Raw genomic sequence first — 23462 nt, forward strand, 5'->3', positions numbered from 1 at the left:
GCAACTCCCTGCCAGGAGGGGGCAGAGAGGGGGGATGAGTCTCTTTAACCAAGTAATAAGCGATGGAACCAGAAGTAATGGCCTCAAGTTGTGCCAGGGAAGGTTTAGACTAGATATTAGGAAGCATTTCTTTAAGAATAGGCTGTTGGGCGTTGGAATGGGCTGCCCAGGGAGGTGGTGGTGTCCCCATCCCTGGAGGGGTTTAAGAGTCGGGTTGACATAGTGCTGAGGGATCTGGTGTAGTTGGGAACTGTCAGTGCTAAGTTAACGGTGGGACTAGATGATCTACAAGGTCCTTTCCAACCTAGTCGATTCTGTGATTCTGTAAGAAGAAAACTGCCTCATGGTGTGAGCCCTTTGGGGTCAGGGGCACACGGACATCCCTGTGGGAGCGGGGCTGGAGGTGGCCAGCAGCAGGGGATTGGCACAGAACACCTCAAACCTTGTGTTCCCTAAGGACTTAACGCCTCTCAATGGCCATACCAGCCCAGTTTTGGTGCTAAACGCTAAACCAGTCGTGGTGGCGGTTGAACAGGGCTGTCAAATTTTAGCCCTTGACTTCTCAGAAGGGAAGGAGGAGGAAGAAGTGTGGTGGTTGTGCATTCTGTGGCGTTTGGGGGGGATGACAGTGCCAGGTGAGGTCTCCCCTCTGGAAGTGCTTGTGTTGCGTGTAGGCTTCCCCCTCTCGGGGGGATAACAGGCAATCCCCAACCCATCTCCCTGCGTTCAGTTAGCTTAGGGCTCCTGATGTTGTAGGTAAGATCAAAAGTAGTTCTATCTCCTCCAATCCAGAGTCTTGAAGCAGCTTACACCTTCAGAGCAAAACTGCATTTTAGTATTCCTTTCCTTTTTTCCTGACATAGGTCTTAGAAATGCTTGCATACATGCTTAATTTAAACCGTGGCTCATCCTGTTAGAAGTCTCGTTTGCATGAATAAAGTGGGTTGGGATGCACAAACCTGCAGAGTTGCGGTCATAGGTGATTATGTTACTCACTTACAGAGGGCTGTCTAATTTGTCCCTAATAAAGGGCTGAATTGTATAGGTGGAACTCTAATACAGTACTTAGTGGAGAGGGAAGCACTTGTGCTGTGAGTCACAGATATTTAAAAGTAGTTTTACGAGCTGATCTGTATATTACACTTACCAACCATAAGCATAATCTACTGCCCTTCCAGTTGTGCAGTAGTAACTAGTTTGGCCTGTGGAGGAAAGAGGCAGTAACCTACAAATCCAGGTTATTAAACATCATTGCTTGGTGTACGTCCAGTATCTCCACACATGGTGTGTAAGTTGGAGGGTTGTTTGTTTTTTTTTTTCCTTCCATTTGGAGTGTGCAAAAAATTGTGAACTTTTGGCAGACATAGAAAGTGAATGAGGTGATTGCTGGTACAGTTTCTAAAACTGTAGTAATAGTGTCCCTACTGCAGACTTGTTTTATTTATGTATATAGTAGCTTGCTTATTATAGTTGCATTTTTGTCTCCGATTTATACTGGCGCAGAGTCTTGTTATTTTGTACCACTGGAGATCTGTGGAGGAAAAGAAAAAATTTCCCTTTTATTATTATGTGTTAATCCCTGACAGTTTTATAGTGGTTTATACCATATAGATTTGTACACTTAGTTACTTTGTGGTGGCTTGTACTCAGAGTGAATTCATTTTTTTAATTAATTTTACATCCAAGACTAGTTTCTGTTACTACTTGAAATGAGAGGAGTATTGGTTTTATTTCTTGTTTTTCAAATCAATGCAGTTAGTGCCATATTCTATAAAGATTTGCCTTGAAAGTAAGTTTACTTGGTTGAGCAATATTAATTATTTAGAGACTTTTTGAGAGTGAGACTATAATGCTGTACACTGTAGGCAGACTTTAGACCACAGAAATTTTTTTTTCCTTCTCCAGATCTTTCAAGTAGTCATTGCAGAACAGCTAAGTAACTCTTGATTTTTTTAATTTTTTTTTTCTCCTAACCAGGGGATCATTAATACCCATTTTCTTATTGTTGTTCTTTCTTTTGTGGTACTCCCTGACACCAAGTTGTTTTCATTAGTTTCTAAGAAATGCATCTGTGGGTTTCACCAGGTCTCCCTGGAGAGATTCTTCATTTTGGATGTTGAATAAAGTAACTAGAGTGGAAGGACTAGGCATTTCCAGCAAACAGTGTGGGATAATTGTTACATTAAGTACCTGTTTCAGGAAGCAAATGAGCTACTGCTTCAGAAGCAAACTCGGCTTCGGTTTTAATGTGTTCTCCCCTCTCCACTTGTGCTCGCTCTTGCCACAGAAGGCAAAGGAAGGTGGAAAAAGTTGCTCAAGCAGCTAAAGAAGTCTAAAGAAGTTCAGCGGTAAGAATAACCTTAATCTCACCTGACGAGGAGCCAGCGTGGCAGGTCACAGTGTGTTAGTAGGATTGTCCTTCGGGAGGCTCGTGCTCAGCAGTCTCGGGAAAGCTGAAGGGCGTGGAGTTCCCGTTGTCGTTCTCACTTACCAGCCTCGGATCTTTTGCCTGTCCCCAGTGCCTGACTTAGCACTTGGACTGCATTTACAGTTCTCAAACCGCAGCATATAGCAAAGAGATTCTTTTGCTACTGTGATAAATTTTTTAAAAATAGTATTCAGTTTAGAAAGGGAATGAAGAACGACATCTTTATATTGGTGGATTTACAGAAAGTTGAGGAGTGGTAGACCTCCAAAGTGGAAAGTTGAATGGTTAGATGGCCTAGGACACGGCTGGGGTGAAGGAAGTACTTACAGGAAACCTACTTTTACATTTGTCATAGATTATTCTCTGCACTGTCACACAGACAGCACCATACTCGGCCAAGGCTAACTTATTAGTAGAGCAGGCAAATGTTGAATCCTTACAGATAGTGCTTTGCCACCTCTGTCTTTTACTGAATTGAAAAATATAACTTAGGTTAATGGAATTTCAGTTTGCATAATGCTGTGCCTGAGTTTTGTTAAATATCACAGAGTTCTTTTCTGTAACAAAAACTCTTCTCGGTGCCAATGTGTTGCCAACCAACTGGACACTGGGCTTCCCAAAAGCTCAGATGCTTGTTTTCTAAGCTTGGCAAGTCAAGATCAAAGTGAAATTGTGATAAAAATCCATGTTGATTTCTAACTTGAAGTCTGAGGTTTAAGACAGAGGTGATAAACTGTGAAGAAACTGGAGTGCTCCGTAGGTACATGAAGTGGGAAAAGGAGTTTATTTCCTTTGAATTTGATGGGATTTTTTTGAATAATACTGAGTCCATTATAAAGGCACATGACCTGCTGATTCCCTTGATGCTAATGTGGCTACCTTAATGTTTAGTAATGTCAGCACTTTGTAAGTTATTTCTCATATTAAAGAAAACGTAAGAATTAACATCTTGTTCTGTATAACTATGAAAAGTGGTGCTGAACAGGTAACACTTCTCCAAAAAAAAAAAAAAATCGATGTAATCCTTTGACAAACGTACCCTGTGTCAGAGACAGTATCTTTATATTCTTCTACGTGTTTGACTGCTCAGTGTACTCAATGTAGATAAATTGCTAGGTCTGACAGGTATGGAAAGTGAACAAAACTTGTTGCCTGTGAAGATGGGATATGCAGGGGCAGCACTTCATGGATTAACGTGATGGCTTTGGACTTTGTGGCTTTGTAATGGAGCTTCCATTGTAACTGGTTTATTCAACACAGGGTACTGGTTTAGATACTCTAAATAAGCGCTTAAGAACTGCTGATGGCAAACTGATTTCCACCTGGACTTTACAAACGACATACTATCAGTGAGCTTTTAACCTGCAAGAGAAGGAATATTGCCAAATGTGCTACACGTGTGAAATCAGTATATTGTTGTGTCCTACAATATTGAGATTGAATGCTTGGAGAATATTACTGCTGTTTCTACTACTAATAGTAATCTTGTGATCTTTTATACCTAGTTAGAAATTATTATGTAGGCAGTTTAAAAGCAAAGAAACTATGAGTCTTAATTTCTTTTCTCTTGTTCTGTGTAATCCAAGATCTTCACGCTAAGTCGTGTGTCCTGCCCAGCTCTGACCAGAGCAGGTTGTGCTTTGTCTGCGACCCAAACAGCAAAAACCATCCTGCAGCCTCCTGGGGGCGGGATGGGTTTATTGGGGCTTTATTTTTGGCATTAGTGCTCTGTGTTGGGGTTATCTATCACTTCTGTGCTGTCTGGAGCTTATTGTCTGCTTGCAAATATCCACATTATACCCAGCACCTGTAGCTTGGTAGTTCAAAGTATTATGGGATATAACAGAATGGCTTGTTGTAGTGGAACTGTGGACCCGGTGGTTTGGTTAGTTTGCTTTGAGTTCAATATTTTGAGTAGAATTTGAACCAAGTTTTCTGTTGGGCAGATGTAGCTCACTGCGTAGCTTGTGTGTGCTCTGGATTATTCTGCAATTTAACCCTAAATTTCTTTTGTCTCTAATAAAAGGCAGATTGATTTTTTTTTTTAAGGATGAATTAATTGGCAGAGCAGAATGAATAAGATTGATTTATCTATCAGGATAGCTAATGATAATTTAAGACTATTTTAATATCCCTTCTGTAGTTTTGGTAAATACGTGTGTGAATAGGCGGGGTAGTAGGAAATTATACAGAACTGTCTATTGACTTAGGATTCAGTATATTTAAAACACAAAAAGCATTAATGAATTCTCACCTGCTTGTTTGAAAGTTTAGATGTTGGAATGTAAACTTAAGTTATGCCTCAGCTTCCATAAATCTATGTTTGTAGGGTCCTGCAATCTGTTTGTTTTAAATCAGTTTCTGATGGCCCCTGCACAGATCCTTCTGAGCTGTGCTTGATTGGATTCAAGGCAGAAGTTACTAAGGAATCTCACCAGTATTTTGGTTGGCAGGTGTAGTTTACAAGTGGTTAAAATAACCTGCAAAGATGAGTAGTTTATTACACCACATCATGACCTCTCTTCAGTTTAGCTGAAGAATGAAGAATGCATATAGCTTTATCTGAAGATCAAGAGATTTCGTCAAAGTGCTCCACCCTGTCCTTATCTAAACTACAGATGTCAGATCCAACAATGGAAGAGTTTTAACACAGAAGTGACTTTGGATACCGGGATCTACATGATTAAAAAAAATATGTCAAGGTCTTGACACACGTCTTTGTCTGCAGGTCGCCAGGTCTGATTCTAAAACTTTGTCTTGCAGTTGAAGGAGTCTTCATTGCAGTTGATGAAGTATTTGGAGACCGTGCTTCTTTTTGGTGAGCCTCTGTATAGAAATGCTGGAGCTATTGGATGACAGCCTTCATCTGGATCTGGAAAGATAGAAAGTTCATAACTATTTCTGATGAGATCATTTGTGGGAACTGATCTCAACTAAATAAAACAGGGACCGCTGGTGCTGAAAGAGTAGTAAACACAGAAGTGTTAGCTGGGTCCTGCCAATCATGCTGGAGGAAGAAGAATCACAAAATTAACTCCTGAATATTCTTTAAAAGTAAGATAAATCCATTGGTGGCTGCATCATCCTGCATATCCACATGGGAGGTCTGAAGACAGTTCTTAACTTTATAAAGTAGATTTTTACGAACTTTATTGATTTGTTAATGGGCTAATAATTGTCTCCTCTGTTGCTTGCTATAAATTTCTTTAAACAGCAGAGTATTCAGAGCAAGAGTCTCTTTTGCCCAGCTCTGACTGTGATTGAATGCACATTCTGGGGGAGACTTAACTCGGGCAAAGCCTGACTTGTAATGCTGTATTTAATAATGTTCTAGGTTGAGAACGTAAGTAAGAATTGGGAACAGAGTTTAAAATGAGATTGAAAAATCATCTTCTATTTTAAGTATTATTGAAAAAAAATGAGTACTTTTTACAAATTGGTAGTTAGTGATTTGTCTGTTGTTGACTTATAGAGGAAGATAGACTCTGGAGTCAAAGCTCTGGTGGAACTAAAAACTTGGTAGCTACAAAGGATTCCCTCATCCCCTTTATTTTCCTGCAAGCTGATGGTGTGGTTCTTATTCTTTAGTTTGTTCTGTGATATTTTGATACATGTACCTAAAGTGTTAAAAATAACTTTTGGCTGATGACTTTTTTGCCTTCCAAGACATGAAATCGGGTGCGGTGTCTCAGCCGGCGGCCTCCTGTTTGGCACAAATAAAGGCCCCATTCTGGAAATTCTGGGATGATGAGGTGCTTCTTTTCTTACATGTAACCAGAGGATTATATTATTTGCCTGTATTGACCATATAACAAGAGTATAAAACTTGAGTTTGCTGTTAGGGAGTCTGTTTTTTTCCTTTTCCAAGCTAGGGCATGAATTTTCATGCGTCACAAAGCTGTGTGGTTTAACGTGCTCATGCAGACGAGGCTGCCTCCTCCTTGGCCACCTCCTGCCTCATCCCTGGCCATGTTCTGCCTCTGCCACGGCTCAGAATGGCCCTGGGCTGAGTCTGGCTGGGGCATGGCCCAGGTGGGGACGGTGAGGGGTCTGTCTGATGGCCTGCCATGGGGCGATGCTGCTCGCCACGGAGGCCACACTGTTGGGAGCGTGTGGGCCTGAGGGCAGGCTCGCAGGGTCCCAGTGCCCTGGAGCAAAGTGGAGGGGCTACTCAGTCCCTGTCTGCTCGCCCAGCAAAGCTCTCTCATGGGGGGACCCAGTGCTGAGCTGGCTGGGCGAGCTGGAAACACCCCCTGAAGGGTTGCTGTTAGCCTGGTGGGAGCGTGGGTCTCTCCCTTCTGGTTGAACGTGCTGAAGATCACAGCACTGCTTCGGACAAAACGAAGGGGCAGGAAGGCATCCCGAGGTCCTGCAGCCAGCATCGGCTTATACCCCTGTAAAACAATCCTCAAGTGTTCTTAAAAAGCCTGGTTTAAAGCCTCAGGGTACAGTTTCAGAGTCTGAACCTTTCTAAATGCAGGCAGTGGTTTGGGTGGTCCCTCCTTCCCGTTAATATTAGAGCATTGGCATTCTGGTGGGCTGGACCAGAAGTGCCTCAAGCCCTTCTCTTTGTTTTTTTTCTCCCCGAGTTGGTCTTCAGTTCTGGTCCTTGATCTTCGTGCCTTTGCAGCTGGGAAGTGCCGGTGCTGACACAGCAGGAGTAGCATGACCAGCCATAAAGGAGTGGAGGATTTTTGAAGTTCGAGACAGTGGAAACTTTACTTGTGCCAAACAACCACCTTTATTTGATCTCAGATTTCGTGTCTTTTTTTTGTTGTTGTTGGGTTTTTTTGGGGGGGGGAGGGCAGGGAAGAGGAATAGACCTGCTGATATTGTTGGAGTTGCTGGTGTTACTCTGTTTTGCCTCATGCCTTTTTTGTTTGTTTGTCTGAAGACACTTTTCCTTTGAAACTAGAGTGAGTCTCTTGGTCTTAGCAACACAATGTAGTATTTATTTATTTATGAAAGGCTGTCAGTGTTGTTCCAAACATGTAGTTCACCTGTTCAACTTGAGTCTATCACAGAGGAATCACTAATGCTGACTGTAACAGGTTTTTCTTGAAAGTAAGTAAAAGTGTTGGTAAAGTACTCTGTAAAGAAAAACATGTCAACACTTAGCGTTATCACAAGCATTAATGAGAGCCTGTGCATTCTGCAAGTATTACAGTTTTTATTCCCAACTTTCAGAGTATCTTCTTTTATTTTTAGATGAATCTGCGTTCTGTATTTACTGTAGAACAACAAAGGATATTACAGCGTTATTATGAAAATGGAATGACAAATCAAAGTAAAAATTGCTTTCAGCTCATATTACAGTGTGCACAAGAAACTAAACTGGACTTCAGTGTAGTCAGGGTAAGTACTGAGGCCTTCCAAATTTGTCTGTTAAAGTTATACACATTCATTTCTTTACATAAAGTATCTGTAGAGGACTGGAGTCTCTAACTTCATACTTGTCTTAAATCAGACTTCAGTATGCGTGTGTGACATGTTCATTTTTATCCAGTGAGCCTGTTTATAGCTTGTTTTCGCTGAAATGTCTTCACATGATTGCTGTATTTAGCAGGGGCCTGGATTGCACAAGGAGTGATTTTTGTTTGTTTGTTTGGGGTTTTTTTTTTGGTTGCTATTTGTCTTTTGTTGATGGTGTTTTGGTTTGGGTTTGGGGGTTTTTTGTTTAGTAGATTGTAATTTAGTTTGCCCTGTAGAAACCTTGTGCAATTTATTATATCAAAGAAAGGTCACGTTGTTAGGAAACTATTCTTCAGTTAAATTTCTATAACCTAACGTATTTGAGGGAATAATTGCGGAAGTATTTCTTTTGACACACTCTCACACTTGTATGCCATGTCACAATCATAAATATTGTGATCCCTCATGGTTATTTACAGTGAGTACATTCTTTTCTTATAAAAGAAGAACGTCACTAGTGCTAACAGGAGCTCTTCCAAAGTCTGTGAATTCCATGGGAAGGGAAATAATAATCCCTTTGTGAAACACTAGACAACAAAATGGCTGTTGTCTCAGAGCAGAAATAGAAATCATGAAGCATTAACTGAAAAAATAACAATGGTAGTGGAGATACCAGGAGTTGCTGCCACACTGGACACTGAAAAGGAAGAAGTAAGACCAATCTAGTGCTTTTTTAAGTGGTGTACCAGTGGTCTGTTGCCAGGGGCAAGCCCTCCTGCTCCCTAATTTTACCTGGATTCCCCTCCCTCAAAATACTGTGGAAATGGTAAAACTTAGTTTCTCAGCTCTAGGTGGTGGGAAGTTCTGATAGCCAGCCAGCAGTTCAGACTCCCTGAAAGAGACAAACAGTTGTAACAGGAATCTGGGTGCTGATGAGGCAGTCAGGGCCTGTTTATCTATTTTTATTCTGATTGAAGGACCTAGAGGAGGCAGCCAGTCTCTCCCCTACTTGCAGTCCTCATTCACTCTCCATCTTCATATTTCCCCGTCCCTCTCAGTTTCCCTCACTGCAAGAACGTATCATGGCCTTTTTCCTTCAGTTTTCTTCCCTTGCTGAGCTTCAACTTTCTCCCTACTTGTAAAGTGCAATGGAAACAGATCCAGCGTTTGTCCTCCATTTGTCATATTTTTGCATGATCTTACCTTTCTTTTCGTTACACCCCTCCTTTCTGCCTCTTCTAATCCCCCTATTTTTATTTTTTTTCTTTTTTTCCCCCCTCTAAAACTCATGGACAGAGATTAGTACTTCTTTGCACAATGTCTAGCAAAATGATACTTGGGTTGCAGCTGGCACTTACAGCTATGACTATAATAGGAACATGAATTCCCTAAATGTTATAATTCAAGTATCATAACTATGAATATATTCTTGACCCAAATCAGAATTTCTATAGCCTTGTACCATAGAACTACACCCAGTCTTTCCACTCTTGAGCTGGGTTGGAAAAAAGAAAAGTCCTATTTATGATTTGATGTAAACCTCTACAGATTTTGTTATTGCAGTACATTAAAATGCCGTTCTCCCTTTCAAAATTAGGAAGTGTGGTAGAGTTGCTCCCAGGAAAAAAACCCTGGCCCTCTTCAAATTTAATAGAGATCTATTCTAGCTACATCAGGTTTGAATGGCTGTCACGTCCCGCTCCAGCGAGGGGGACAAGTGACTCAGATTCGCAAATCCCCAATTGGAGCGGACAAGAAGTCTCCAAGTTCAAGCATTTATTAACTACCTACAATGCACTAATTGAACACATGATAATTGGCTAAGTACAGAGCAAGCTGTGGCAAGCAATATAATATGCTTTACATTTCTTAACAGAAAAAAGGAAAAGAGGGAGATAGAGGGAATGGGGGAGTACAGATCACCGGTCTGAGTTCCTGCGCTGCTCCTGCCGGCGAGGATTCCAGGAGGCAGCTATCTTCTTCGCTGGCATCCGTCGTCTTTGCTTCACTGCTCTCTCCGGATGGCCGGGGGGGGGGGACGGACACGGACAGGAAGAGGGGCAGAGAGAGAGAGAGCCCTTTCTTCTCCCCTTTGATTTTTACCCACTTTCCTTGGGTCCGTCCCCTAGGTCAACCCACAGACCTACGTATCCCATGTACGGGGAGGGGTAAGGTGTTTCATGGGATGATGTCACTAGCATGATCACGACAGCCCTCGTTAGCATATTGAGGGGTGTCAACTTTAATATGCATTTCGTGGATAATGAAGCAAAGCTCATTCACTGGACACATGGCCCTTGAAATGTGCCCAGGTGCCCCAGGGCAGAGCCGTCCCGTCTCCACAGGGCTCTCTCCCCAGATACATCGGGCAGCCTTATCAGCTTCGGCCTCCACAGAAAGCACCCTGGGACTCATGGTTTTGTCTTGGGAGTGTTTAAGGCAAATCTTCAATCAGCCTCAACTTTTGCTTTCCCAGGCTGTTTGTCTTAGTTTTTCACAGGCCTGGTTGCTCGGCTCTCACAATGGCCTGGTTTCATTCATTAATATTAGCATACTTCTGCTGGTTGCTTTTTGTCTTTGCATGAAATGTGAGCAATGTGACTTGGTAAAGTGCAAAAGTTCTCCAAGTCTGATTTTCACAGTATTGCTGAGTGCTGGGAGCAGTGATCTGGGAGGTGATGTGGGGTTCTCCCCACACTACAACAGCAGATACCAGAAGACTTACAGCTTCGTTATTCTTTTATACCTCTTGAAAGATTTCCTCGGGACACTATTTTTAGATTTAGGATGGACCTTCTGGTCAAAACTAATAGGCAGGCACCACTGACAGTCCTGTGGCCTGTATCTGGATTGTGGGACAGCCTGAACTTCCAGCTCTGCCTGAGTCAAACTGGGAATGTAAAATCAGAGCCTCTTAAATTCCCGGTAATTTTCTTAACAGCTGGACTTTTGCTATATCATCTCATTTTGGAGCTTCTCCTCCTCCTAAATCATAATTAAGAAATTCAGTAATACTTCCAGTGTTAGTGAAAGTGTTCCCAAAGCCTGCTAGTTGGGGAACTTGATTGTAACAAAGATTCGTGTCCCTTTTCTGAGGATATTTTGTACTTAATGACTCCTTTGTCACATCCCAAATCAGTACTGTGACCATCAAGCTAATAAGAATGTGGAGCTTCCCTTTTCAGTCTAAGGGTATAGTTTTATATAATTCTTCTCAGTGTTGATGTCTCACAGTGCTAAATATGGGGGGGGTTGTCCTCTTTCCCTTCTCCCAGCTATGCAATTCCTTCTCTCCTGTCTTTCTTCTTATGCTGATCATCTCTCACATTTTTTTTAAATTTCAGAGTAACCCAGTTAAATTTGCTAACCTTACCAAAACTTTTGTTCTTTTTGGGTTTTTTGGTTTTTCCCCCCAGTTCAGTTTTATGCTTTTTGGGGGAGTTTCACTCACTGATCCTTCAGGTGGGTGCTGTTGGATGAACAGTTGGAGTAAGAATCTGGGGACACAGTCAGGAGAATGGAACTCAGCAGTGGCAAACCTGACTTGTGCTGTGTCATGAAACTGTACTTTAATCCCAAGTGAATAGTAGTGCTAGGAAATTATTTGCATTTCTCTGAATGCATTTCTTTTCAGGAAAGCTTTACATTAAATGTGACTTGATAAAGTGCAAAAGCTCTCCAAGTCTGATTTTTCACTGAGAAAAACTTCAGATTTTAGTTCTATACATTTGGAAAAACTGGGGATGAAATCTCTTTTCTTGGTCCAAATTTGCAGTGTCTCTATTTAATTATAATTTCTATCTTCAGAGTTTACTGCCTGGGCAGAAATAACAAAAAAGTAACTTTGATTTTCTGAACTTGTTTTAGGCAATAGAGTGACTTGAGATCTGTGGCTATAATTTCTGTATTTAAACTTGCTTTTGAGAAGAAAAAATTTATCACTAGTAACTGAGATTTTACTGCATGGAACTAATCAAGCCTCAAATTAGGCATTTTTAAAAATCTGACAACAAAAATGAGTAGAATGGAATGGAGACATCAACATACTTCTGTATGACAGTGATGCATATTTTCCTATAGAAAAATCTGTTTACTTCCTTAGCAGGTATCGGTATGTGAAGAAAGTTTTCCTCCTTTCATGTGATCGGATGGAAACCCAAGATAGCTACTCGGTGCAGTTTGCTTGTTATGGGGTGAGGGAGTTTATTGATTAAGCATCTGGTTTGGGTTGCTGAATGTTGAGATCTTGCTCTGGTTTGGTTTTAGGTGTGCAGCAGATGATAGCCAGAGTGGTGCAGAAAACGGTTTCACTGTATCTCTGTATGCGTACCTGATCCTTTTCATAACCAGCATAAGCGGATGCAGAAAGCTTATTTTTTGCTCTTTGGCACTTGTATCCTGCTCGCTCGTGCCCTCACATTCAGTACAGACATACTGTGGTGAAAGAACGTGCAAGCCCTGTCTCTGATCGTGACAGTTGCCAGGAATAGTTAGGTGGTGCTTACACTTCTAGTGTTAGAGCTGATGCTTCCACCAGCTGATGCTCTCTTTTTCTTGAAATACTGAAGTTAATGTTTCCCCTTCAGTTCTTTTAGTTCTGTCTTAATGTGTTACTCGCAGGACCGTGTGTTTAAAACAGCAGTACATTTTAACCTGTGCACAACTGCCGTAGTATCCGCATTTTTAAAATACTTTTTCCTCTACTGTCTTTAAACAGAATGATATATACTGTCATTGACACTTTCAGAAATGTCCATAATAGCAAACTTCTGTTGGAATCTAATCCCAGTAGTCCTAATCTTGTCTATCAGTGTCTTTCAAAAGCAGGTTTTGACATCAGATCTTGATTTGTGCATCTGGCAGAGAAGGAATTAGTCCATAGGTCTAAATACTTCACAAAATCACTTTGTAGTTGTCTAACAGAGAGAGTTCTTTCTTTTCTACCTCTCATCTAAATTCAAGAGTTGGCAGTTTCTGTTCAAGGCAGTTTTGAAGGTCGTATCTCTCAGTTACTTGGTTACAAAAGTTTAGCTACATACCTCAGTGATGGTTCTGCATCCCAAGATGCTAAATATCAAAAACTTAAATTTAGGGAATTAGTCACAGCGGTGTCGATGAAATAAATTGTAAGGGTAACTTCACAACAGGAGGCACGATCCAGTCTCAGGATTTTTGAGAAACTGGGGCTTTGGAATTGAGACGGGGGTTCTTGTGTGTTAGTGTAGGAATCCCAGGCATGAGAGGCATGGATTTCCATCCTGTATTGTTCGGATGCTGCATAATCAGTAGATGATTTACTTATTATTAAACTTAGGTCTCAACTTGAACACTTAACATTTCATCAGATCTGATTAAAAATGGAATTGCTTGTTTTTCTGCTTGTTTAATGCTTTGTTTTGTGTTTGTTGTCGTTGTTGTTTGTTGTTTGCAGACGTGGGTTGGCAATAAACGAAGGAAGATGAGCAGCAAGAGTGCTGTAGAATCTGGAGGCACTCCCCCAGGGACTGTCCCTACTACTCCCTCAGTACCTCCAGAAGCAGCAGTTAGAAATGTGGTGAATATTGCTCGATCCCAAAGTCAGCAGTCTTCTTGGACCTCTTCTAATAACGATGTAATAGTTACTGGTATATACAGTCCTGCTAGTTCATCCAGTAGGCAAGGATCCACCAAACAGACAAATACTTCAGTGACAGAAATACATAAAACCTCTATTCCACGACTGCCAGGGAAAAGTGATACAGAGTTTCAGCAGCAGCATATCCCTATAGGACGACAAGTACCACATTGTAAAAATGCTTCCCTATTAGTAGGGGAAAAGACAATTATTTTATCTAGGCAAACAAGCGTACTGAATTCTGCGAACTCCATATACAGTCACACTAAAAAAAGCTATGGTGGGTCATCAGTCCAGACTGCAGAGTTGGTGTTACCTCAGAAACCGATGATATGTCACAGACCCTGTAAAGCTGAACCCGTGGGATGTCAAAGGTTACAAAAACCGGACCATGCAGCTCTCGCATCGCATGTGCCCCCTGGACAAAGGGCTAATACCAGGGACCCTTCTTGTAGCACGCAAAACCTGGAAATCCGCGAAGTGTTTTCGCTGGCGGTTACAGATCAACCTCAGAGAATTGTGGGAGGGAGTGCCACGCAGAAGCACTGCTCGGTGGAAGGCAGCTGCCTGTCCATCGCGATGGAAACTGGAGACGTGGATGACGAATATGCTAGAGAAGAAGAACTGGCATCCATGGGAGCACAAATACAAAGCTATTCAAGATACTGTGAAAGCAGCAGTTCTGTTCGAGTAGAGAACCAAAGCGCAGCCTTGTCTGGGCCAGGAAGAAATGTGAGCTGTAGTTCACAGATGGTGAATGCCAGGGATGTGCCTGACAATATTCTGTATCATAACAGAGACTACCACTTGCCAGCACGGACCTCATTACATACAACATCCAGTACATTATATAACAGTGCTAATCCATCAAGAAGTACCTTTTCTCCTCATTTTACATCTTCAAGTCAACTGAGGCTGTCACAAAACCAAAATAATTACCAGGTAATCTGTCAATTTATGTCCGTCTTCAAACCTTGAAGACAAGGTTGTAGAGAAGTACTGTTTTCTTTGGAAGTTGGTAGCTAGTAAGCGACAGGTTCACCTTTCTGCAGGCTGGGCGACGTGTACATCTTCCAGTAGAGGTAATTCCTTCGTAAACAAAAGGGCAGGTAGCGCTATGGCAACACCGTACTGTATATACAGCAGGTAGCTCTGTATTAATGATGAATGTGGGCTTTATAGACTCACTAGATAAACTGGTTACAAGAGGATTGTGCTCACGTCTGCGCTGTCCTGCTGTGGCTCGCCAGCGTGTGTCACAGCGATGGCCTTGGTGGTTCCTCTGGGCGCACGGGGCAGGACCTGGGATCCTGCCCTCAGTTGTGTGCTGGACAGTTGCTAGCCCTTATTAATGTGAGCTTGGATTAGCTCTTCCATCAGCGCTGCCTGTGCCCCCCCGTGCAGTTGCCCATCTCTTGGACCTGTTTTCTGTAAGGGATTAGGATCTTCTGCGAGGTAGTTAAGATGATGGGAGACACTAAGTGAGCAAATATTCTTCCTCTCCCACAGCATCTAATTCAAATATCGGTTTTACATTCAATGCCATTATTTCCTCATCCTATGATAGAGTCCCTTCAGCGATACTGGAAGGGGAAAATTAAATGCAGATAATTGAAGAACTAAAAGGTGTTCAGAAGAAGCTACAGCACTGACACACTTACATTTTCTATTTTTCCCTATAACTAGAGGAGAGATAATTGTGCAGGAAACATCCAAATTGATTTTTTTTCATGGATTTTTATAGTCTGGCACAACATAGTCTAGAGACACTGAGATAAAAGTCTTAAGACTGACAGGATGTGATATTGTGTGTGCTACCTTTGTGCATTTGCCTGTTATTACCTTTTTAATTGATCCTGACAGTGAACCATGTAAACAACAAACCCTCTTTTCTTGTGCGTTACTTCCTAGTATAGGGAACAATACTTTATGAAGTGGTTGTGGGCTTTTTTTCTTTTTTCTGACTTGTTCCTATCTCATGTGAGGATTTGAAAGAAAGCTTTTGAGTCCACGTAAGTGCCACTTTTCACCAGAATTATTGCTTTTCTTGGTAAACCTGAGGTTTGAGGAGCATATATACTCTGGAGTAGATTCTTATGTAGTAGGTGGGATATCTGCAGTTCTTATTAAGGGTCTTTTCTAAGCTGAGCACTTGAAATGAGCTGTTCTTACCCTTTCTCCCTCTGTCAGTATTTGATATTACTGTTCTTACTGGAGTTATAAAATTCATTAAATCCTGTTTGCTTTTAACATCCCAGTTTCTTAGGAGAAGAAAAGCTGTAAATATGCACATCTTTCCAGTAAAGGGCCGACAAAGCTGCTGAAGTGCATACGGGAATTTTTCTTAAATTTCTTGAAGTGAAATATATTATTGATACTTCTAGCTCTGTGCTCTTGATACTTTATTTCACTCTTGAAAAAGCATCAGTGAGATTTACTCTGTACTACTTTTTAAAAATTTTTAAATGAAATTTGAAATAACTGATTTGAGATTTTTGGGGTTTTTTAGCTAGAACGGGAGGTGACATTTTATCTATCCCTGTGGTGTGATATGGATCAGAAAGGAGATCTCTGTAACTTTGTGGGGTTTTGGTTTTTTTTTCTTTTCCTCTCCTGTTATAGTAACATACCTATTTTTTTGGTAAGTGAGGAATTCATCTGTATCCCGTTTGACTTCCATCAAGTCTGTTTGTCAAAGACCTTGTTTTATGGATTTGGGAATGCACCTTGGACTGAGGGAGCTCCTGTTTCCTGTGGTATCCCTTGCCTTTCCACAGTTTTCAGCCTTGGAAAAACTGGGCAAATTGCTCTTAATTCAGGTATTGCTGTAAGCATGCATGCTGCGAACCTCTGAGATGACACTCTTTAGTATTAGAGAATTTATAAGGAGGGCAAAAGCTGTAGGGTCAGGGCATGTAGTGGCACAGCTCTGTGGAAGCTGCAGAGGAATAATGTCCTACAGCCTGGCCAGGTGCCGTGGCACCTTGAAACAACCATGCTGATATCTCCAGATCACTGCATTCCTTGCTGAGAGTTTTTAGCACGTTCCAGTACAATGCAAAACTAATTTTTGTGTCTTAAGAGGTGTTAGTGTATGGCAGTGACACTGCCAACACTCCTTTATCACGCTGACAAGAAAATATCACCTACTGCCTTCAGAGTCATATGTAACACAGAACATACCCTTCCGTTGCTGTAGAAATCATCAGTTCTGCGCTAGTTTAACCCCCTTCTCCAAATCCTCCCTTAAAATTGTCCAGTATAACTGGCATTTCATGTTTCCCCTTATAGCTTAGTAATACTTAGATATCAAGCTTCCAGAGGCATAGATTTTTGTAAGAGGTGCTGTTGGAATTCTTTTGGAATTATGCAGGATGACACATGTCTTGTATGTCATCAGTTTCTGTTAATTTTATTGCCTGTGTTTAGCTAATTTATCCATCAGCATAGGAATGAAAATCCTTAAACTTAGGGAAATCTTCCTAAATTTAAAAATAGATTAAACTTAAGCTACATGATTATTGCAGTAGTTAAACATCCAAGCAGATGCTTCTTCAAAGTCAGAACTGTGTGATTTGTGTTTTGATGAAGTAATTACTGTCGTGCATTGGTGGGGTATCTAATTAGCAATTAGTTATAGCTTCCTTACTGGTTCAATTAATCAAATTCATGTTAGTGTAACTTAAGAGTAAATCTAATAAAGTGATCAATTTTAATGCCTGAGCAGTTTCAGTAAACAAATTGTTCAACCTACTTTTCTTAGTGTGGCTTTAATTGTATTGAACTGGAGATGTTATTCTTGCTGGTCCTCAAGGCTGAATCGTGATTTAGTCTTGGTTTCTTCCCCCTAACCCTAAGGGACAAAAATACTGTTGAAAGTATGTGTATTTTTAATTACTTTGCTATACACACTGAAGCACAGTTATCTAATTTATGCCTGTCTTCTTCAAGGGAAAATCCTGAGCCTTGCAGCCAGTAGGTCAGAATAGGATATAGAGTTAATATTTAATTATTTTTAAGATTTGCTTTAAGGATACTGCTTCATATGAATAAGCTGCAAGTTTGCTTTATTTTAGGAAATGGGACTATTTTAATTTTTTTTTTTAATGTGTCAAAGTGGTCAGTTTACTTCCTTAGACACTTTTGAAGACAAGAGGAGGACATTCTTGCTAACATCGGGCAGCACAGCTTTTTGCTAGGGCAGGCAACATGGTCTTCTCTGAAGAGACTTGAACAAAATGTTTCCTGACACTCATTCTTGTAACAGAAGCAGCATTACCTTTGTCACAGGAGTTCCTCTGCTTTATTTCTGGGATTAAATACTTCCAGCTGCATGAGTGGGAAGAACTTCTGGGGCTCTGGGGAGGACAGCAGCTGTGAGCAAGCTGCAAAAACACTTATGTATGGCCTCAATTCTGGGACACACAGCAACCAGGACTGCATTAGGGCTCATGGTTTGTTCCCATCCACTGAATTTGAGACAGTAAATCTATAGGTGAATTGGAAAAAGATTATGTGGTGACCTTCTATAGTGTAACCGTTTTAATTAGGGTGCATCCCTGGCAATACACAAGCGTTACAGTGCCTTAGAACTTTCTCTAGCATCTGCCAGAGTTGCTGTTTCTGAGACAAGCATTGCATGTTGTCATTTTTGCAGCTCAGAGTAGCTGTCCCAGTTGGATTAGGACAGGAGTTACCCCTGCGGATGCAGGATAACTATCCATCTCACTCAAAAAATAAAGCCCCCCCTCAAAAAGCCCCAACCCTTGGGCCTTTTTCCTAGAGCCAGTTTAGAGTCCTCCCCTTCATGCTCTTTCAAGTAGTTATATTGAGATAAACTTGATTGTATTTGACATCATACCTGTCAGAACTTGTGTGCATTTTTCTTCGAAGTAACTGTTAATGCTCTGCCAGACTGATTGCTCTGTTCACATCAAAAAGCATTTTTTTCAGTAGCCCCACTTTAGAGAAACCATCTGGGTGGATACTGAGGGCACATTTACAGCAGAATCAGTGGTGTGAAGCTGTTGTATTGGATATAGAATTGTAATAGACAGAACTTGCTTACACAGAATTTCTAAAATGTGTGTGTGCAACTAAGAAATTAATATTTTAGACACAAAAGCTGATGTAGACTTGCCCTTAGGAGGAGAAGGTGTTCATTTCTAGCCTCCCTCAACATGCTTTGTGCTGTAATGAGAAAGTGTCCGACCTTAGGTAACCTCCAAGCGTTTCCAGATAAAAGCTTGAAGAATAAAAGTATTTTATGTACTTATACACTAGACAAACCGTACCAAGCATTCTATATTTGGTTATGCTCATGCTGCAAGATTCATTAGTAGAGCAATTCGCAAATACAAAAACTATTAGCGTAGTTTGATACAGTCAGCAGAAGTGTGTAGATACTTCTTCCTCACATATATAGTGTGTGTAATGACTTGAGATTGATTAATCTCTCAAGAGCTATGTTTAGTCTCTCAAGCATTGCTTGTCTGCAGCAGCAGATGAACATGGAATCCTAAATAAGCCTAAAATATTCCAGGCTATGACACATTTCAGATGGCCAGGGAAAACAGTCCAAGATTATTACTTAATCAAGTCTGACCTCTGGGAGTGATGGAGAAGTAACAGGAATCAAGGCAGCTAACCTTTGCCTTCATACCCCTTCCCCTTCCTTCTCCAGCCTGATGTCCCTGGGTTTTCTGGTAGTATGTAACATCTGACCCTGAATAGCTCAGTCACTAACCTGCTAGTATTTTTTCTGAAAGTTTAACCAATGTAATTGAAAAATATGTGATGGCAGTTCTCTCAGACACTGGCCCTTGTCTAACTCCAGTCTGTTTAATCTTACTAGTTTTGTGACGGACTGAAAGTGGAAGCTTGTGTTCTGAAATACAAGTTTTGAGAGAGCAAAAAATACAGGAACACCCAAGTTGCCCTCGTGTTACCTTACCCTCACCCAAACAGTGTTTTGGTTTTAGCCTTACAGCAGTAAGTCAGAGTGTAACTTTTGTTTTGCTTTTAAATCTTAACCTGTTTTAAAGACATCAGAATTGAATGCGCAATATTGAAGTCTTGTGAAAGCTGTTCAGTATTAGCTATCATAGCAACCTAAGCTGCTGTTGTTTTCTGTTCTGTTTCCTCCTTCCCCTCTACAGATTTCAGGAAACCTTACTGTGCCTTGGATTACAGGTTGTTCCAGAAAAAGAGCAGTAAGTATATTTCCATTTAAGTATCTAATGCATCAAGTAAAGGAATGAAGAGTTTGTAAAAATGCATTTTAAAATGTCAGTTCTGTTTACCTTGTGTGGGTTTTTGTCCCTCTATACTGTGACTAATGCAAACATTATCTGCAGATACAGTGTTTCAGTTAACATAAAGTTGATGTATATATCTAAAAGCAGGTCGAGGTCATAATTCTGTGTTGAGTAATGTGATGCCCAGGTATATGAATGGTGCTATTCGCTGAAATATATATAAAACCTGAATTGATACGGACTGGGAGTTTAGAGCTTAGAGTACATTTTTTTATATTGAAGGTGAAATGGTTGTTAATTGAGGCAACTGAATGCTTAAGAGAGTGATTCCCTCTTCAGCTACTCTGCACATGCACAGAATTAGTCCATGCTATCTGTACTAACTTTATCAAGTCTAATTTTATCCACATATATGTCATTTCACATTAGGCAGAGTCAGCCAGGTTGGTGTCCTCAATTCACAAATGACTCCGAACTGTAACACAAGGTATGAAACAGCTTTTGTCAGGAAAATACCTCTATCCAACTCCTTCATTTGATTACTGTTCATTTCCATTCAAGAGTAGTCTGCTAGTTTCTCTTTGAAGAACATGTCAATTCTGCTTGCTTACCATGCAAATACACCCGAAACCTGCAGGTTGGATGGTACAACCAAGCTCTCAAGAGGCTGTTGCATGCCAGTCCAGCTATATCAGAAGCAATAACTAGGGAGATGGCTATCACAGTAACCAAACTTATCCTGTCAACCTCCCCAGACCGCTGAGCTCTCAGTGTCATGTGTGCTGCTTTGGCAATCATGTCTAGGTAATGGAAGAACTCTGCCTTGCCTTCTCCTCCTTGCTGCACCCAGTACTTTTTTATTAGTTTTTGTTTCTCTTTAGTCTTCAAAAGTTGTGACTTCAGTAACGTTTCCTGTATAAGTAGGAACCTAAGGGCCATCACAGTCTGTTTTCTCTCAGACTTTTGCTAAGTCTCAACTGTAGCACCCTTCTAGTTTCTGCAGACTTTGGTAGTATCACTTATTTCTGTTTATATAGAGAGCACTTTATAAGAGCATCTCCCAGAAGAACTAGTACTTTTATACAAATCCTGTTGCTCATTCCATCATTTGTTTGTTGTTTTTTTTCTCCTAAATCCTAGTTCTCTTGAATAGGCTTTTTTAACTGTAGCCCTTTTCTAGAAGGCACCTTCCCTCTATCACTTAATGACCTGTTAAAACGCCGAGCAGCTGGTGAGTGTCCTAGAGTACAGTTTCAGTGTTTGGCTGAGCTGATTTCACAGCACATCACTGTTGAAAGGGGGCGGGTTTTGCTCCCCCTCTCACTCCTGGTGCACTGCCAACCCATGCGGAGCACTGGTGCTGGTATCTAATTGCAAGGTAATCCAGGTCAAGCATCTGACCTGTCGGGTACGTATTCTTCTGCTGAGTTTGACTTCAGGGAGTTGAATGCACTTGCTGGGGATCAGCTGAGGGCCGGAGCCAGCTCTCAGGAGGCAGCAGGAGCACGTGAAGGGAGTGGGGCACGACGCTGGCACCTGCTTTCCAGCGCTGTTGTTGAGGCATGGTGGTTGTGCCAGATTATCTGACACAATAGCTGCAGAAGAAATTTCTGCAATAAGTTTAAAAACTTCAAGGATATGGAAGTGCCTGTTTAATAAAGATGGTTATTAGGGATTTTTTTCCATAGGCCTTTACTCCTGTGTCTGTCTTAATCAATAAAATGCATAAAACCCATCGGTTGATACAGTCTGGTTGTCAGACACCTGTTTCCAGGTTTGTGGATGCACTTTCTCCAATTTGAATGCATAATTAGCCGTCGTAAGGAGACATGTTTAGGAGTTGGCACTCTAAAACTGCTGTATACACACAGGTGTAAGACAACAAAAAGAGAGAAAAAGCTCCTACTTCCTAAGAAACTTCAGTTTCAAATGTGAAATTCTTTTGAAGAAAGAGCGTGAGGGAACAGAAATAGAATGGATAGAGTTGTAGAACTGCGATTACGGCAATTACTGCCATTCAAACAGTAAAAAGGCTAATCTGTATTTTGTTTAAATTGGAGAAGATTGTCTTTTAGATGCTCTGAATTTTTAATCTTTTGCCTTGATGTTTTGTTTTCCTTGCCCTGTCCTTCAACTGTATCGAGAGAAATAAAAGCTGTGCAATTCTGCAGAAACTCTTTCTAGTCTGCTCAGCTATGCTGTAAAATGACGTAATCTCGACTGTTAATGAATATTAGTCTAGAAATATCACCCTCTCAGTTATTCATGAGAAAGTCTTTGGAAATCAGAGTTCTGTATTCTGTCATGGTGCATGTGCAATTGGCCTTTACGAACGCATTGATTTTTGGTTTTTCAGAGGGTGGTGGAAGGATAAGGATTCAAAAATAGCAGTGAAGATACTGGTTGAAGAGGGGTGGGGGAAATATATCTCCACTTTTGTCCTTGCATTTAAATCTTGAGCGTACTAACGGCTCTTCAGTTATGTGCCATCTGATGTCTTGGCATAATGGTTAGCATTTATGGTAGATATAACTTGGCATGCTAACTATGAAAAACGTTTGTCACGTAGATGTTGACTCTAGGCAAGCTGTTCCTGGCTTAGTTATGAAGTTTTCTTTTGGGTGGAGAGCGTCGGTTTGGTTTTGCTGCTTTTTTTTTTTCTTAATTTCAAATTAGAAACAGCTCTTTCAAGTCTGAAACACAGAGTCATTAAGATAGCAGAATAAGGTCGTAGAATTATTTCTGCCCATCACCCTTCAGAAGCAGTGTAGTAGATCACATGGTATGGAGCGTGTGTAGTTTGGATGGAATTTAAAATGAAACTTAAGCTTTCTTTCTTGTTAACATCTGGGCTAGTTCATGGGCATTTTCAGTGGGACACTGTCCTCAGTGGAGAAACTCACAGGGGAGCTGGTCTTGTATTTCCCCCGTGCCTGGAGCAACACTGCAATGTAGTGATGGCTTTGATGCCTTCTTGAATAGTGTACTTCTGCACTTCGGTGGAATCTCTACACAGGTAGGTTAGCTGTACATCTTCAGCTTGGGATCTCTGGCCTCAGCCAGGCCTGTATTCTGGGGGGGGAAATACCTGAAATGAGTGGAGAGTTCCTGTGTTAAATTTTGATTTTTAGATTGCAGTTTCAACATTACCTATTTGAATAAAATTCTGGAGATAGTGGCATTAAAGTATTCATCTCAGAGCCCTGAGTGTCACAGAAAGACTACAGTATGTAGTCTTCAAATGCACTTGGAATCAGGTAAAGGAACTGATGTAACCCCAGGTCCGTGTGAAACCTGCCACCAGTTGCACTGGGCGTGTGTGGGCATGGGAAAGCCAGCTGGATTGCGTGGAGGAGGCTAGGTAGGGGAGATGAATCAGTGTAACTACTAAAGAAAATACCACATTGAACTGTGGTCTCAAAGCCTCATGAAAACTGTCGGCTGCCACAGTAAGCCTACGTATGCTGGAGAAAAAATATCTTAGAGTGGCTGTTAAATAAAAGAAGTACCCAGAGGGATTAAAGCTACCAGAAGTTAAAAGTTTACCTCAGTTGTACCTTGTGTTTTAAAACTATACTAGTATTACCTTGTGACCTTCTCTTCACCTGTTCGCATTCCTCTCTTCTCCTAGAAGGGCAGAGGGGAGAAAACTGGGTTAGTCCAGTTGGTTAGAGCATGTCTGAGATAGAGTTCTCAGCAAGAGAAACAGACAAGGCAACCTGAAGATCTCCACAGCACTGAGTTGTGAACT

The 23462-nt window shown here is 41.2% G+C and overlaps 1 protein-coding gene across 1 annotated transcript in view; it reads left to right on the forward strand.

Moving 5' to 3' along the window:
* The first annotated feature begins 4525 nt into the window (after positions 1 to 4525).
* HDX (highly divergent homeobox) overlaps positions 4526 to 23462 on the forward strand; it is a 42284-nt gene continuing 23347 nt past the window's right edge. The window contains exons 1-4 of the mRNA XM_026848820.1: positions 4526 to 5246; positions 7637 to 7783; positions 13272 to 14396; positions 19613 to 19666. Of these exons, the coding sequence (XP_026704621.1) occupies positions 7637 to 7783; positions 13272 to 14396; positions 19613 to 19666 (1326 nt within the window). The 5' untranslated portion in view covers positions 4526 to 5246. The remainder of the gene's footprint in view (positions 5247 to 7636; positions 7784 to 13271; positions 14397 to 19612; positions 19667 to 23462) is intronic.

This window comes from Athene cunicularia, assembly GCF_003259725.1.
Source record: "Athene cunicularia isolate RWA chromosome 4 unlocalized genomic scaffold, athCun1 chr4_part3, whole genome shotgun sequence".
Taxonomy (NCBI): Eukaryota; Metazoa; Chordata; class Aves; order Strigiformes; family Strigidae; genus Athene; species Athene cunicularia.